General features: G+C 36.1%; 1 protein-coding gene across 4 annotated transcripts in view; it reads right to left on the minus strand.

The window, feature by feature from the left end:
- The window catches only part of Epc1 (enhancer of polycomb homolog 1 (Drosophila)), a 96,765-nt gene that overhangs the window by 11,199 nt on the left and 68,416 nt on the right, over positions 1-17,150 (minus strand). For all 4 annotated transcript variants that reach the window (XM_013014700.1, XM_013014698.1, XM_013014697.1 and 1 more), the window contains exons 3-10: positions 10,865-11,010; positions 10,328-10,534; positions 10,021-10,169; positions 9,012-9,171; positions 5,313-5,489; positions 5,141-5,230; positions 4,901-5,049; positions 3,745-4,097 (exon numbers count right to left, since the gene is read on the minus strand). In XM_013014700.1, the coding sequence (XP_012870154.1) occupies positions 3,745-4,097; positions 4,901-5,049; positions 5,141-5,230; positions 5,313-5,489; positions 9,012-9,171; positions 10,021-10,169; positions 10,328-10,534; positions 10,865-11,010 (1,431 nt within the window). The remainder of the gene's footprint in view (positions 1-3,744; positions 4,098-4,900; positions 5,050-5,140; positions 5,231-5,312; positions 5,490-9,011; positions 9,172-10,020; positions 10,170-10,327; positions 10,535-10,864; positions 11,011-17,150) is intronic.

Below are 17,150 nucleotides of genomic sequence, written 5' to 3' on the forward strand. Positions count from 1 at the left end.
GCTGTCCCTCAGCTCTTCAGCTCAAGGCTAGCGCTCTACCACTTGAGCCACAGCGCCACTTCCGGCTTTTTTTCTTTTTGCTTATGTGGTGCTGAGGAATCGAACCCAGGGCCTCAGGCATGCAAGGCAAGTGCTCTGCCACTGAGCCACCTTCCCAGCCCCCTAGACAGATGAGCTTACAAGTATAATGCTTATGAAACTATTATTGGAAATTAGGGATTAAAATCCCAAACATATCAGTGTTTTAAAAAATCATTTTGCTTTCTAGTGTTTCTGAATTACATTAAGTACACTTATACAACAATCCTTTATAAGTTGGGAGCTAGTAGCTCGTGCCTGTAGTACTAGCTACTCAGGAGGCCAAGATCTGAGCACCATGGTTCAAAGCCAGCCCAGGCAGGAAAGTGTCTGAGATTCTTTTCTCCAATAAACTAATAAGTAAAAGCTGGAGGTAGCATTGTGGCTGTGCTAGCTAGCCTTGAGTACAAAGAGGCTTAGGGACAGAAGCTAAGCACTGAGTTCAAGCCTCAGAACCAGGAAAAAAAAAAATAGCCTTTCTAATTCCAAAGAAAGACAATAACTCTGTTGTTTGGTACCTTTCCAACTCAAACCCACAAAAAAATGGGTACTCAAAGAACAAATTCAAAATCTTCAAAGGTATTATTATAGATTTAAAAATAAACCACAAAAAACTAGAACATGATTTGGAAACTATCCAATAGTTAATCATATATTTGGTAATGATCATTAAAAATAATCTAACCTAATGTCAGAAATTATAAATATATGTCTTCTCAGTTTTCCAACAGTGTTATTCTACTTCTCAGTATGCAAAGGTCTAACTACTCAATAGCATTTGCCTGCAGAGGTTACCCAATCTCAGGATACCATGGTGGTTTCACAACTTTGCAAAATGGTCAAGACTGGGAAGCAGGAGGTAAAAAGGTTTTGGGCAACTCAAACTATTTCTGATATTTTCATGTTGAATTTCTATTTAAAAATGAGAGCAGATAAATAAAACCTCATAGATGATTACTTAGAAAAGGGCATTGTGTCTCTTTAAAATATAAATTTTAATATTTATAATAAATAATCAAGTAATGGCTAATTTATAATCATTGTATTTGACTTAATCAGCAAGGAAGTATATCAATGACTGGTATTTAACACAAGTCAGTTAAGGTCAAATATTTAGGAATCTCTTCTCTTCGACAATCTCAACACAAGCAGTATTTCCTATGGTACAAGCACATCAGGGTTCCTTTGGTCGAAGGACCAGATAAAGAAGTTTGTTTTGCATCCTGGGGACCAAGCTGAATCCACAGAATTTATTTTTAAAACTACAATTACAATGATTGAGATGTTTAACCTATGAAAGAAGCGGGAAAGTAGACAGGGACACTGAAAGAATAGTGAAAAGATTCATTCTTCCCATCTAGGTTCACTCTGGAGAACACGTTCTCTCTCAGGAGAACTGCATTCAGAATCTCAAATAATGTAACAGCTAAGCTTTCTCTTACCCCCACCCCAGAGGCCTAGCAGATGAATTAATGTACACTAAATGCACATCTGATATAACTACTGTAATTTATTTACACAGAAAAGCTTTAGGTCTCTAAAATATTCACAATATGAAAGAATCAATAGCATTACTCTATCTTTGTAGTCATCTATTCTCTAGATACAGAAAGTCTAACAAAGTTTAATTAAAAACAAGTACAACAGGAAAAAATATATAAACCCAGACTTTAAAAAAGTTACATAATATCTCAGGAAGGGAAATTATTATAAAGAAAAATTACAAGACTACTAAAGATTTTTTTTTGGAGGGGGGGGGGGAGTTGTGGGGCTTCAACTCTGGGCCTGGGTGCTGTTCCTGAGCTCTTTAGCTCAAGGCTAGTGCTCTACCACTCTGAGCCACAGCTCCACTTCCAATTTTCTGGTAGTTAATTGGAGACAAGAGTTTTAGGAACTTTCCTGTCCAGGCTGGCTATGAACCGCAATCCTCAGATCTCAGCCTGCTGAGTAACTGGGATTATTTGCATGAACCACTGGCACCTGGTGAAGTTTTTTGTTTTTGTTTTTTATTAAGCTAATTTTTGGCAATGTTCCACATTTAATTATCTTTGGCAAACAAAGGAAGTTTTTCAACTGATACTGATGTATCTTTTAAATAGTAGATCCAAATAATTTACATAAAAGATTGATCATAATGAAATCCTTGATAGCTCACACTTCAACTTCTCAATTTTGGAAGATAGAGAAGATGTTAATTGATGGAATATAGCTACTTTAAAAAAAAGCTTATTTAGGGAAAGTTACTACAAATTTTCATGTTTAATATCTCTACTTTCACATTGTATATAAGCCTTCATATCGAAAAGTTGTTCATTTTGATTTTTAAAGCTACACAGCAAAGTTCCGTGCTTGTGGCTCTATCTATAATTGTAGCTACTCGGGAGGTTGAGATCTGAGGACTGAGGTTTGTAACCAGATAAATGTGAGAGACTCTTTATCTTTAACCAGTTAAAACAAAAAAGCTGGGAATGGAGTCATGGCTCAAGTGGTAAAGCCCCAGCTGTGATAGAAAACCAATCAAGATCACAAGGCACTGAGTCCAAATCCTAGTTCTGGCATTAAAAAAAAAAAAAAAAGACTATACAGTAGAGAGAAACGGGCCTTTGGTGATTTAAAAAAATTAACATTAATGGAATTATAAAATATGCTTATTTTCTGAAATGTGATAAGCTTTTTTATGAACTGAATGGCTTCCATTTCAAAGAAGTAATTTTTTCTAATGACCAAGTAAATTAGTTTATGAAGCACTGGAAGCCCTTAAGAACAGTAGCAGTTTTTGTAAGGCCGTAGAGTAGTAATCTTAACAGATGGTTAGGGAAAGAAGACAAATAGCTTTATTCGTAATTCCAAATTCTGAATTTAAATTACTTGAAAAAACTTATAGTAAAATAATTTCAATGATGAATTTTTATAATCTTATGTGCCTCTCAATGCAGGCTTATGCTTTAAAATAGAAAGCTAAGATTGTTGGAATATATTAAGTAGAGAACATTTGTATTTTACATACACTTCACAACATAGGCATAATAATAAAGTAGATATGAGAATGTTTCCAAAAATATTTAAATCTTAAAATATTTTTTTCTGAAAAATTCAGTTTCTCTCACAAGTTATTCTAAATTACTATGTCAGCATATAAGTTATGCATACCAATTGCCTTGCTGGTCTCTTAAGTTTATTTAAACAGACCAGATAAGTATTGAAGCATATTATTCCAAATATAACTGATAATATTATGGTTTATAAGCTGCTCCCAGGAAACAAATGTCACACATTAAAAAAGTAAGTAACAAACTACCTTCCTTTGGAGGTATGTTTAAGTAAATATATATACATGCAATAATGGCACCAGGATTACTGAATAGGATTCAAATAAAATAGTATTTTTGTCTATGAATATAAGACTACATACTCAAAAAAAAAAAAGTTGAGCTGGGTGTGTCTGTAACCTCAGTAAATCAGGAAGTGGAGGCAGAAGGATCACAAGTTCAAAGCCAAAACAAGCAAAGTTAGTAAGACCCTATCTAAAAAACAAAAGGGCAAGGGGTGTTCTTCAAATGGTACAACATTTACCTAACAAGCAAGAGGTTCTAGGTACAATCTTCATATTGCAAATAAAAACAAATGCAACAATTCTATAGAAATGTACATAACACACAAACATACCAAAGTGTGCTGAACCACTGCTACTTTTACTTTGCGTAGAGGTACTGCATGTCTGGGTCCCAGGTTGTGCTGTTCCTGTTTGGTTTATACTCCTATATAACTTTCTACTGGAGAGTTCATCATTGTCACTGTCATGTAGGGATGGTGTCCGAGGCCTAAAATGCCGCCATCTACATGATTTGATATTGACTAGTATCTGACTGAGGTCTTTAGAGCAAGATTTGTCCGAGGTATTTGTTTCTGAGGTATTGGCAAACTGATTGACTGGAGAATGTTGTGGTGAGGAAAGTGTTTCCAAGTCCAGATGGCGAAACATACTGTCATAATCTGAATGAGCTCTGTCCAGTAAAACCCTATGGAAAAGAAGATGTAAAATGTGTATTTAAATAGCTATATAAAGATTATATCAGAACAATTTTCCTTTCTTTCCCCAACTCCTCAAAACCTAAAGAAAAGCATAAGTAAATATTTTTAAAAGGTATAAATTTTATTACTTCAGCTCTTGGCTCTCAAATTCTGGTGAAGTTTTTTTTTTCTTCCTTTTTCATATTGTTTCCAACTCCCTATATGAACAACTTCTCACATAATGGCACTTAGAATATGAAAGAGTTCTATCACACAAAGGAAGAACAATCAGATCCTGACACACTTGAGATGTCAAAGGCTGGTTTCTGCATAGAATCTTCTTACTGAACAGTTAAAACAACCCATTATATTAGTAAATATGACAGTTCTTGGTTTTTTCAATCTTTTCTCCTAGAACTTTTTCTTAATATATATTAATTGGACAAAGAGTTTCATTATGGTTTTTCCATGCATGCTCTTCATAACACAATATAATGTGTGCAAATACGATTTATAGTTTTCTTTATTCCCTTTTCTTAGAATCCTATCACTTGATAATTTTTTGAGCTTTTTAGTCTTGGAATGGAAAAGCAAAACCATGTAGGACCCAGTAAAATTATATACTAGTGTGTGAACTACAGTAGTGAAAGAATCAAGTAAAAGATGTAGTACAGTTAAGCAAATCAGTTAAAAACACCAAGCAGGAACTAATGGCTATTTAGAAAGACTGTTTAGTATTTACTTTAAACTTTAAATTTGATTCCCGTAATGTTGAAACTATATCTTTGCTAATAATTTGGAAAGACTTTACCTTCCACCGCGCCCAACCCGTCTTCGTGCAAATCCAATACACCTTTGGGGTACAGTGAGAGTAGTTAAGCAGTATCGATATCGCACATCCCCTAATCCTCCATCTTTAGGACTAGTCCAAGGCCAGTTGCCAGTTTGGTCTAAGTGAGGCTTTAAAAAAAAAAGGAAACTCAAATTATTTTTGTCAGTCAAAGGCAAATAGTATGTCATTTGCTACTTACAAAGAAAATCTAAAACTTACAGCATGGTACTGACATCCTGCTTTCCTACGGAAAGCAAAAGACCCATCAGGGTCATTCTCTTCCTCAGCATCAGAAGAGCCAGACAAAACCTTTAAAGAAAGAAAAGGAAATAGGTCAAACATGCATCTTTCTCCATTGCTTTTCTGGATTCACAGACAGTCTTCTGTTTACCTGGGACAGCGGCTCTTCATCTGAACTGGGAAAGTCATACTGATTTAAATCTTTAGCATTAAAGACTGGCAGTGCAGCAGGACTCATCTGTTGGGGAGGAGCAGCAGCAGAAGATGGCAAGACTTTGGGCTTCTTTTCATATTTCCGTTTCGGTCGAATAAGATCACTTTTATCTTGCTGCAACAAAGATATAAATTAATTATTCATTAGAAACCATGACCTACAAATTTCAGCTTTGGGGAAAAATTTTAAAAGAAGCTTATTGCTATATTCACAAGAGAGAGAGAGACTTTTACAATCTTTAAGAAGCTGGCCTCTATAAAAGCATGAATATGTCTTACAACCTAAAACACAGCCCTGTAAAGTATTTTGCTTTAATTAAACTAAAAGAATAGATTTAGATTCTGAAGTGCTCTAACTGAAATTAGTATTTACCGCTGACTCCTCTCATTCTTCTAGGAAAATTTGAGGGGGGGAGGGGAAAGGAATGTCTAGTCCTTACTCTGAAGCAATAACAAATCAGGATTTAAGAAAAAGGTCACTGCCAGCCTTGAGTGAAAAGCCAGGTGAGAGCACAAGACCTTGAGTTCAAGCTGCATTACTGCCACCAAAATAAATAAATAAAGACTTCCAATTGAAAAAAACAGGAAAAAAAACAAAATTTGCATATTGCATATGCATTAAGAACAGATAATTATTAACATTGCCAGAAATAGAATCACACATAATTCTGAGACATAATAAAAATAAAACAGTAAGGATTTGCTTGTTGAAAAATGAAGCTTTCTGGAATGCTGGACTCAGCAGTTTCAGAGGCTTAGATATGAATTCATTAAATAGTGGAAATACCAGAATAAAATTCAGGTAAAAACTTCAGATGCAAGAGTGATGGAATTGATGAAAAGCATGCATTAGTTACATAACGCTAGGTGATGGCACAGGCAAGAAGAAGGATGAATTTGATGAGTGGGCAATAGGTAGGAAAGATTAAAGACAAAAGTTACATTTTTCAGGGAGCGATAATAGCAAAAACACTAGGTCTTACATAATTTATAAATTTACATAGTTTGTAGCATTACAATTTTCTGGGAAAAGTCAATTAAGCTATAGAGTATTGATTAATAATTTCTCCACAGTTTTGAATGGTAACCATAGTAAGAACATTACTTGAAAGTTAATACCAATGTCAGCTACATCACCAATTTAAGACAACTCTCTTAACTATGACTTTTCTTCAGTATAATTAAAAAGTTTAACATTATTCAAAAGTTTGGAATAGCCAGGTGTCAGTAACGCAGAATTTTATTAAATGACCCTATCTTAACTTGGAAGAATTTAAAGTGCTCACAGTTTTGGCACATATAAATAAAATATAGAACAGGATCCTCAGGAGGCTGAGATCTGAGGATCATGGTTTGAAGCCAGCCCAGGCTAGGAAGTATGTGGCGCTGTGGCTCAAAGTAGTAGAACGCTAGCCTTGACCAAAAGAGCTCAGGGACAGTGCCCAGGCCCCAAGTTCAAAAGCCATGACTGACAAAAAGAAAAAAAAAAGTACAAAATAGGTTAAGAGTTTAAACTTAAAATATAAAAACTGAAAAACAACACTTATCTCTGAAGCCCCATAGGGCTCAGACAGGGAGACTACAAACTTAAAATGCTAAAATCAGGAAAGCTATTAAATTGTAAGGGAAAGCTGGGCAAGATGGCTCATGCCTGTAATCCTAGTTACTCAAGAGGCTGAAATCTGAGGATCACAGTACAAAGCCAGCCCCCGAAGGAAGTCTGTGAGATTCGTATCTCCAATAAACCACCAGAAAAACCAGAAATGGCGCTGTGGCTCAAGTGGCAGAGTGCTAGCCCTGAGCTGAAGAGCTGAGGGACAGCACCCAGGCCCAGAGTTCAAGTCCCATGACCAACAACAAAAAAAAACAAAAACAAAAACAAAAAACCCAAAAAAATTGCAAGGGCATATTTAGGAGTAGTAAATTATCAATGTAGAACACAAAATTCAGATTAAATATAAAACACAAATATGCCTGTGTGATATACTTATATTAGTAAAGGAATATATTGGAATGTGAGCCCAACCATCTGTATTATCAAGGAGAAACTCTTTTATTATCCTGACCAACCTCCTCAACATATTTTGAAATCAAAATATCAGCTGAGTGCTAGTGGCTCATTCTTGTAACCCTAGCAACTCAAATATCTTGGTTTAAGGGCCACATAGGCAGAAAAGTTGAAGAAACTCCATCTTCCAAATAACCAACCAAAAGCATGAATGGAGGCATGGCTCAAGTGGTAGAGCATCAGCTGAGCAAGATAGCAAGTTGAGTGAATTCAGCGCCCTGGTTCAAACCCTAATTTTGCTACACACACCAAAATAAAAACAAACAAACAAACAACACTTTCCCCAGATGCATATTTTTTACGAAAGTGCACTTGACTGTATCCTTTATTTTTCTTAGTTTTTCTTACCAATTTTATTCTTCACAAATTGTGATCTATGTGATTAAGTACTGATTTGTCAAAATATTTCCATTCTAAACCACTGTCTGTATTACAAACTACTAAAATAATATCTAAATTACTTCTCATTTTTCATTCCACTTACATATAAATGTGCTCATAAAGACAAAACAAACTATAGGAAAGAAATTTTCTTTTCTTTTCTTTGTCTTTTTGATACTGCTACTGGGGCTTGAACTCAGGGACTCGGCACTGTTCCTGAGCTCCTATGGGTCATGGCTAGTGCTCTACAAGTGAGCTGTAATGCCACTTCTGGCTTTTTCCGAGTAGTTTATTGGAGTTAAGAGTCTCATAGACCTTCCTGCCTGGGCTGGCTTCAAACCACAATCCTCAGATCTCAGCCTCCTGAGCAGCTAGGGTGATAATCATGTGCCACTGTCACCCAACTAGGAAAGAATTTCATCTCTCTCCATTTTTAGGTTTTTTTTTTCTTGTTTTTTTTCTTTTTTTTTTTGGTCATGGGCTTGAACTCAGGGCCTGGGCTTTCTCTATCCCTGCGTACTTCTCAAGGCTAGTGCTCTACCACTTTGAGTCACAGCTCCACTTCCAGTATTCCAGTGGTTAATTGGAGACAAGTCTCATAGACTTTTCTGCCTAGGCTGGCTTCAAACCATGATCCTCAGATCTCAGCCACTTATTTGTTGTTTTTTTTTTTGGGGTGGGGGGGAGTCCGGTTTTGGGGCCTGAACTCTGGGCCTGGGTGCTGTCCCTTAACTCTTCTGCTCAAGGCTAGCGCCTTACCACCTGAGCCACAGCACCACTTCCGGCTTTTTTCTTTTTGCTTATGAGGTGCTGAGGAATCGAACCCAGGGCCTCATGCATGCAAGGCAAGCGCTCTACCACTGAGCCACCTTCCCAGCCCCTCAGCCTCTTGAGTAGGTAGAATTACCAGCAAGAACAACTGGCATCAGGCACCCAATTTAGTTTACACTCAATACTTGTATACTAGTAAAATACTCCTCATATTAGTAACAAAACCTTCCCTTTTAAAAGAGATAACAGAAGCAAATATAAAATTTAATTACAAAGTTTCTGCTTTTCTTTATAACATACTATAATCATTAGCTTGAAGCACAGTCCATGGTAGAGTTTACGTGTATTTTTCCTTCTTACTTCATTCTAATGATAAAACATAACCGCACTGTCAGATACTATTTTCACACTCATCACCTTATTAACTTTGAATTCCTTCACATCCATCGCTTCCTGATGCTTGAATTGACTGCTAGTTGTGATGGGGACGATGGGGATGGCATAAGTAGGCTTCACTGTCTGTCTCTGTGCCATAACCTCAGACATGATCTCACCGCTGTAGTCACCCAAATTATACCTAAAATTAGAAGAAAAAAAAGTTTAAACTGCACATATTCAAAGTACAAAATGTACATATGTACACTGAGCTAACATATCTATCAACTTGCAGTTACCCTGTATGTGCATAGATACCCATATGTGTGTAGAGGGGTGAGTTAACTAAAGCAAAAAGGGCACAGCTCAAATAATAGAACTCAAGGCTCTTAGATCAAACCCTAAGATCAGGCGAAAGACAAAAATGGACTGATTTTCCTTGGGGATAGGGACTAAGAAGTAGGACAGTGAGGCTTGAAGCTTTCATTGTGTATTTAAATGGTTAATCTGGGGCCTTTGGGAATAGGCATTTGGCTCAGTTGTAGAGCAACCTTCCTAGCATGTGCAATGCCCTGCATTCAATCCCAAGAAGCAATAAAAGAATCTGTATTCAATATATGTAAAGAGTAAGTAATATCAAGTGAATATAACCAAAATTTTAGAATTGACAAATGCTTTCTCTCTCACACAGACTTTTGCACAACGCAAATACGAACAGAAGCAGAAGATTTTGAAATGAAAATACCTGATACATTTTACTGTCACTTTAAAGATTAGACAGAATACATGTAAAATTAAACAAAGTATAAATATCTATTATATATTTAAATCAGTACTAATTATACCTAAGAAAAGGTGTTTCCATAAATTATGTAACTGCTTAGGAAATTAATTCTATGCAAAATGTTATTAGAACCATACTCCCTAATACCATAAAAATATGGGGCATGGGTGTGGCTCAAGTGGTAGAGCACATGCCTAGTAGATGCAAAGGCTTGAGTTCAAATTCCAGTACTGCAAAATAAAATGCAATGTAAACAAAATACATTACCTCTTTTCCATAATTTCCAGTGTTAAATGCAATAGTTCCCTTTTACTCTTTTCTCTTCTTTTTATCATCTCTAGAATAGTTACAGCCCGACTTAGATCGCGACGCAGTTTAAGCATTTTTTCATAAGAGGCTTCATCATTTTTGCGATTCTGAAAATATAGTTGCTTTTTAAATAGATATTTTTCATTATCATTTAAAAGTACTATGTAAACACAAATTATAGAATTAGGATAGTAAATGATTACAATCATTTCATTATTTTATAGTAATTTTTCTTATAGAAAATGGTTTTTCAAAGTTCACTTACTTTCCGAGTTTGCATTTTTTCAGTACGCCTTCTAAAAGCCACATAAGGATCATTTGTGCTGGAACCATCTCTCTTCTCCTGTTTGACTGATGGGATAAGAGATGGCCCTCGACAGTTTTTTCTCTTTTTAATCCAGTATTCATAAACTTCTCTAATTAATTCATCATCTTCTTTTAGCAGTAGTTTGGCTTCCTGCAGACTGACTGGCTAAATACAAAACCATTGTGTTACTTTCATAAAAGTGTTTACATTACACTTTGATACAATATATTTTATACACAGTACACAGTATTTGACTTCTCATAATAATCCTATGATGCTTATCATATCTGTTTGACAGCTGTGCAAATAAAGGCACACAGAAATTTTAAAATATATTACTCAAGATTACACAGGTTAATGTGAGATGAGATGTAAATTCATGCTTTCTAACTGCAAAGCCTATTTGCTTATAGCCCTTCTCAACACTGTTTTTATATAATATAGACTTTTGTACAAAATATGAACATGCATACTTATACATAAATGGAATTGTACCTGCTGACCACTTCCTTTTTCTAGACGGTCAATCATCTCCTCAAATTGTAATGGGCAGATGTCCATTTTCTTTTTCAGTTTATTCACAAATACTTCATCCTCGGAATCCAAATCATAATCAGGCTGTTCAGCATCCAAACTAAAAGCTGACAGAAGAAACCATAAGCAATCATTTACTATGAATTCACTGACAAAAACTTCTCCAGATGTCTGAATAAAAGCAAAACCTAGTTTCCTAAGGAAATGTTACAAACAGTCTAAGCTTACTGATATGTCTTCCACATTTAACATCAGAGGAAGATTATCTTGACTATGAAAATAGATAAAAGCAGTAAAATCTAACAATGGGATACCCCCAAGCTCAGCCCCTAAAGACAAATAAACTAGAAGCATATTATTAAGAACATAAAAGGGTTACTAAATGCATCAGGTTGAATCATGTGAAGTGCCACTTTTGTAGTTAAAATAAAACACATCACCAATTTCATATACAAAAGATCTTTTAGGCACAATTTTTTTCTAGAATCTTAAAGTCCTATCTTATAAATAATGAAACTATTTCACCAAAAGCTTAGAGATTGGTAGTTAAAGCTGATGCTATTAAATGCACCACCAATAGCAGTGACAGTGATCACTCAGGGAGTGCATTCTGCAGAGGTTTGTTTCCCATGAGTCACTTGTCACAGTGATAAAAGTGGAGATTTATTTCTTAGGCTATCAAGAATTACCAGTTGATATTACCAAATGTCACTCTATATTTTATCAAAATTAAGCTATGCTGATAACGATATTAAGAAAACATCAAATCTCTTGATATCAAAACTTGTCTATCTTTTCTTTCCTTTGGCGCAAGTCAAGTCTTTCTACTAACCTTAGAGCCCAAATGCTTAGAATAGTGGAGCCTTTTTACCTAGAGTGTCTAGTGTCACCAACTATGTCACACAGCATGCTACTTCATGACTTCAGGCCTTTCTTTACATTAGCTATTTTCTGTTCACCTACCAAAAAAGCAAATCACACTTTAATCTTTTCAATACTCAGTCTAACATCAGTGGTTCCTGTCCTCTTTTCCTTTTTTAGAAATTACGAGCTTTCTCAGAAAAATGGGGCATGAATTATGAGAAATTCAAACATGATACCTAAAGCCCGTGTCACAAATATTAAAAAAAAATTCTGTCCTAGATCACTTATTTCCTACTACTTTTTTTTTTTTTATCACTTGTGGGACTTGAACTCTGGGCCTGGATGCTGTCCCTCAGCCATTCAGCTCAAGGCGAGTGCTCTACCACTTAAACCACAGTGCCACTTCCAGTTTTCTGATGGTTAATTGGACATCAGAGTCTCATGGCTGGCTTTGAACTGTGATCTTCATATCTCAGCCTCCTGAATAGCTAGGATTACATGCGAGAGCCACCAGTGCCCAGCTTCCTACTACCTTTTATACATACTTACAATCTAGTTATTAAGCATGTCTTCCACTATTAGAATGTGACTCATCCCTTTGAGGACAGGCACACACACACAAACACACACACACACACATACAAGCAGTATATACACCGCCCCCCACATTTTTTGGTGCCAGTACTGGGCCCACCTGTGTCTAAACACATGTCTTCTTATTTAACTTTGTACCTCCAAATGGAGAGCAACATGTTTCCTCTTGTATGCCACCTCTGCTTGAATGTAATGAGCATTTATATCAATGGAGGGAAAAATCTGAAACCAACCAACCAACCAAGTAGCCATTCATTATTGAAGTTTATGATAAATATAAGACATTTTTGCTTCAAGCTTAACATGGGAACCAACTCAGAGGAATCCAACAAGTATTTGCAGAATTACTATATAATTCTATTGTTTTATTTTCCATCTTAGCCAATTTAATTTCTGTAACATTCCTAATTAAAGTAAGTGGCTGGGTATTGTAGCTCACACCTACAGCCCCAGTTAGTTAGGAGGAGGATCACACTTTGAGATTAACTCAGAAAAAAGTCTGCAAGATTCCTAACTCAATCAACAAAAGCTGGATATGGTGGCATGTGTCTGTCATCCTAGATACTTGAGAATGGTAAATAGGTAGATTGTGTGGTCCAGGCCACACAGGAGACCACTGTTCTACTTTCTTAAGGTTCTATTTATATATTACACTCTGGCCTCCTCCAATGTAAAATTTATATTTATTTAGATCAAATTACATTACAATTACAAAGCTTAGTTATGCACAAATGTGAAACAATCTTGCCTAACATCTAGGATACCAGGGAAGTAAAGCAAGACTGGGAAGGAGGGATCCATCATACAAATCAGGGAGCTCAGTGTCCTTCTAACAGGATTTTCTTCTCAGGGCAAACACATCTAAATCTTGCATATGAAGATATTATGGAACTGAAGGTGCGGTAGAATAATGCCAGCCATAAGTGAAAATGCTGAATGAGTGTTAGGCCCTGAGTTCAAGCTACAGTACCAGCACACAGAGAAAAAAGAAGTCAATATAATAAATAAGGATATCTGTTTAGATATAGAATATTAAATTTCTAGAGTAAAGCTATCATTAGGCATCTGCTTCAGGATTTCATCTAAACACAGTCAATGATCTTAAGTATAATTTAGCATTGGCTGAACATGCAGTTTCCTACTGAGCTCAGCCTCAGCTGATAAGAAGTAAAAATGTTTACTGCAGTTCTAGAAACAGAACTATTGCCTCAGACTTTCTGACCGTTATGGAATACATTTAAAGCAGAAAGCAGAATCTAATGAAAAATAGAAAATGAGTCACATCTTCTGTTAACTGATTGAGACTGAGGTAGCCAATTATTGTTCAATAATTACCACACTGTAGAAGATGCCTCTAAAACATTCCGATAGAGAAAAACCCGTAAGTATGTACAACTAAAATAAAATACATGTTGGGGTCCAGTTTATTAGTGGAATGCTCAACATTAGAAGGCTTTGGGTTAGATTCCCCAGTAAACCACACACACATACTAGGCTGAGTGTGTAGGTTTATACCTGCAATACAGCTACTCAAGAGGCAAAGATTAGGAGGATTATGATTTGAGGTCTGTTCAGGGGTGTATGACCCTATCTCAACAAACAAGATAGGCAGTGGAGGTTCACACCTGTAACGCATCCATGAGAGAGGATTACAGTCTGAGGCCAATCCTGGGCAAAAACACAAGACCCAGCTGGGCAATGGTGATACAATGGGCAATAGCTACAAAGGGGGCTAATTCCTAAGGACTACAGTTTGAAGTCAGCCCAGGCATGAAAGTCTGTGAGACTCCTATAGTTACAGAAAAAAGTACTCACTCAAGTGGCAGAGCACTTTTACTAGCAAGCCTCAGGTCAGAGTTCTAGAGTTCAACTAACTTGCTGCTAGAGGAAGGAATAGGGTGAGGGAGGGAACAACTATTGTATGTGATACACACATATAAGAAAAGAACTGTCATATAAAGTGGTACAAACTATGGTATCCCCTAGAAGATGATCTCTAGATGCCTGAGATTGTAGTCAATGCCAAACCTTGTAACCTAATGACTTTCCCATCTTTACTCAGTACTCAATAGGCACTGTAGTTCTCATGTTTGCAATTAAGGTGCCAGAATAAAACTGGCATGGATTTTTTTCCTTCTTCACAGATGTAAGACCTGTACATTTTAACAATCTCAGTATATGAATCTTTCCTTCCATAAGCCAAGAACTTTGATCCTTTCATGGAAGGAAGTACTTTGGAAATATCTGAATTGCCAGCATCACTACTCTTATTCTTTGAGGTCTTATTAAGTAAAGTAAGGGTACTTGAACACAAGCACCATAATGTAGTAACAGTCAATCTAGTAACATAGATGGCTATGAGACTAATGAATGCGTCAATTCATGTTCTAGGCAGGCTGAACTGTAACTTAAAATTTAGGGTCTGAAAGGAGATTATTCTTAGGAGAGGAACACAAAAGCACAATGCCTATGTGCATCTGATCATATGAAATAAAGTATTTATCAAAATGAACTCTAGGAAATGGAAACAAGAGGTTTTTTTTCTTCATTGCTGTTTTTGTTTTCTTTTTGTCTTGTTTGTTCTTTTATCTACCTTTAGGATGGTAAAAGAGGTGCACAGACATAGAGGAAAAGGGGTGAACAAATGGAGTAGTGGTACTTACTAGACACTATGTTGAAAACCAACTATACAACTTGTGGGTGGGGACACAAGGGGAAAACTGGAGAGAGCAAGGGAAGTAGTGACATTGTCCAAAAAAATGTACTCATTACCTGACATATGTAACTGTAATCCTTCTGTATATCACTTCTATAATAACAATTTAAATTTTTTTAAAGAAAAAAACTTGGGGTCTATTTATATACAGAATTTCCCATTTAATATTTTCAGATTTTGATTGACCACAGATGAATGAAATCACAGATAAGCAGGGAGTACTGTATTAAAGAGTCTAGAAATACAAGTTGAACTTAAATATACATATATATATATATATATATATATATATTTTTTTTTTTTTTTTTTTTTTGGCCAGTTCTGGGGCCAGAACTCTGGGCCTGGGCGCTGTCCCTCAGCTCTTCAGCTCAAGGCTAGCACTCTACCACTTGAGCCACAGTGCCACTTCCGGCCTTTTCTGCTTATGTGGTGCTGAGGAATTGAACCCAGGGCCTCATGCATGCAAGGCAAGCACTCTACCACTGAGCCACCTTCCCAGCCCCATATAAATGTTTATGTAACAAATGGCACTATGGCTAAAGGTAAATGTCTGTATAAAAGAGTGTGTCCATAACATCTAATATAATTTGAAAAGTGCAAGCATTAGTGATAGGGTATTTGGGCTTAGTAAATAGCACAGAATATAATCCCTGACAGAAAGGAAGGTACATCATTTAAGACTGAGGAGCAATTTCTTGGACCAGTTTCGGCAGAAACACTAATTCTAAATGATTTATAAAGCTCACAAAATAAGTTCAGAGCAGTAGGGTAGACTTTTAATATTTACTAAAAGTGGTATTTGACAACTTTGGCTCAGATCTAAAAACCAAAGGCTGACTGGCTAGTAGATCATTCAATTCTTCAACCTCTTTATGTTGAGAAAAGAGAGTGTATATTCATTTCTAGAATGTATTGAGGTAGAGTACATGATTTGGAATTCTCATAATATCCCTTATATATTATATATTTGTGTACATATATCTATATCTATATATATATATGAAGTTCTGTCAGAAACACTACCATAATTTCTGTAATACAATGGATGTGGAGGGAGGCAAAGGAGGATATGTAATCTTTCAGAATCAGGGCATAAAGATAAGAAAAAGTTATTTTCCATAAAATATCAATTAGGAATAAAACCTTCTAAATTAAAAAGTCTGAACTTCTACACCCTGTGTGAGATAAAAACAGTATTGAGAATACCTGTATACCTTTTTATCTCCCCCTGGGTCAGCTCTGGAGCTTGAACTCAAGGTCTGGGCAGGTCCCTGAGCTTCGTTTTGCTCAAGGCCAGAACCCAACCACTTTGAGCCACAACGCCACTTCCAGCTTTTTCTGTTTATGTGGTAATGAGGAATCAAACCCAGGGCTTCATGCATGCTAGGCAAACACTCTACCACTAAGCCACATTCCTAGCACAGTGCATACTTTTTGAATTCATATTGTGTTAAGAGTTCTATTGTCTTCACACTTGCATGTGTTATTATACAAACTCTTATTACACAAACATACTTATTATTCATTGTTTAAGCATCAAGAGTAAATTCTATGAATAATGGCCATACTTCTTGTTAAATACTCCAGAGTATACATTTCCTGGTGGAGATTTATTTGTTTATTTATTGTAGTCCATGAACTCAGGGTTTAGGTGCTGGCTCTGAATTTTTTTCCTCAAGGTTAGCACTTTTATCACTTGAACCACTGCTCCACTTCAGTTTATTTGATTTATTTATTTGTGGGGGGGGGAGGGAGGTGGTGATGGTCAATTGGAGATAAGAGTTTCACAGACTTTCCTGCCTAGGCTGGCTTCAAATCTTGATCCTCAGAAATTAGCCTCCTTAGTAGCTAGGTAGGGTTACAGGCATGAGCCACTAGCACCTAGTTGAAAATAACTTTTTAGGTCCTAATATCTATTAAATTTATTTAGAATCTCTCCATCTGTCTCTTTTCTTTTGTTGCTGGGAATTGAACTCATAAATCACCTACCACTAAACTACATCTTCTACCCCTGAAATAATAATCACATCAGAATTTAGGGTTCTTTTTTAGATTCACTTTTTATTGTTTTCA

Source organism: Dipodomys ordii, unplaced genomic scaffold, assembly GCF_000151885.1.
Source record: "Dipodomys ordii isolate 6190 unplaced genomic scaffold, Dord_2.0 Scaffold24, whole genome shotgun sequence".
NCBI lineage: Eukaryota > Metazoa > Chordata > Mammalia > Rodentia > Heteromyidae > Dipodomys > Dipodomys ordii.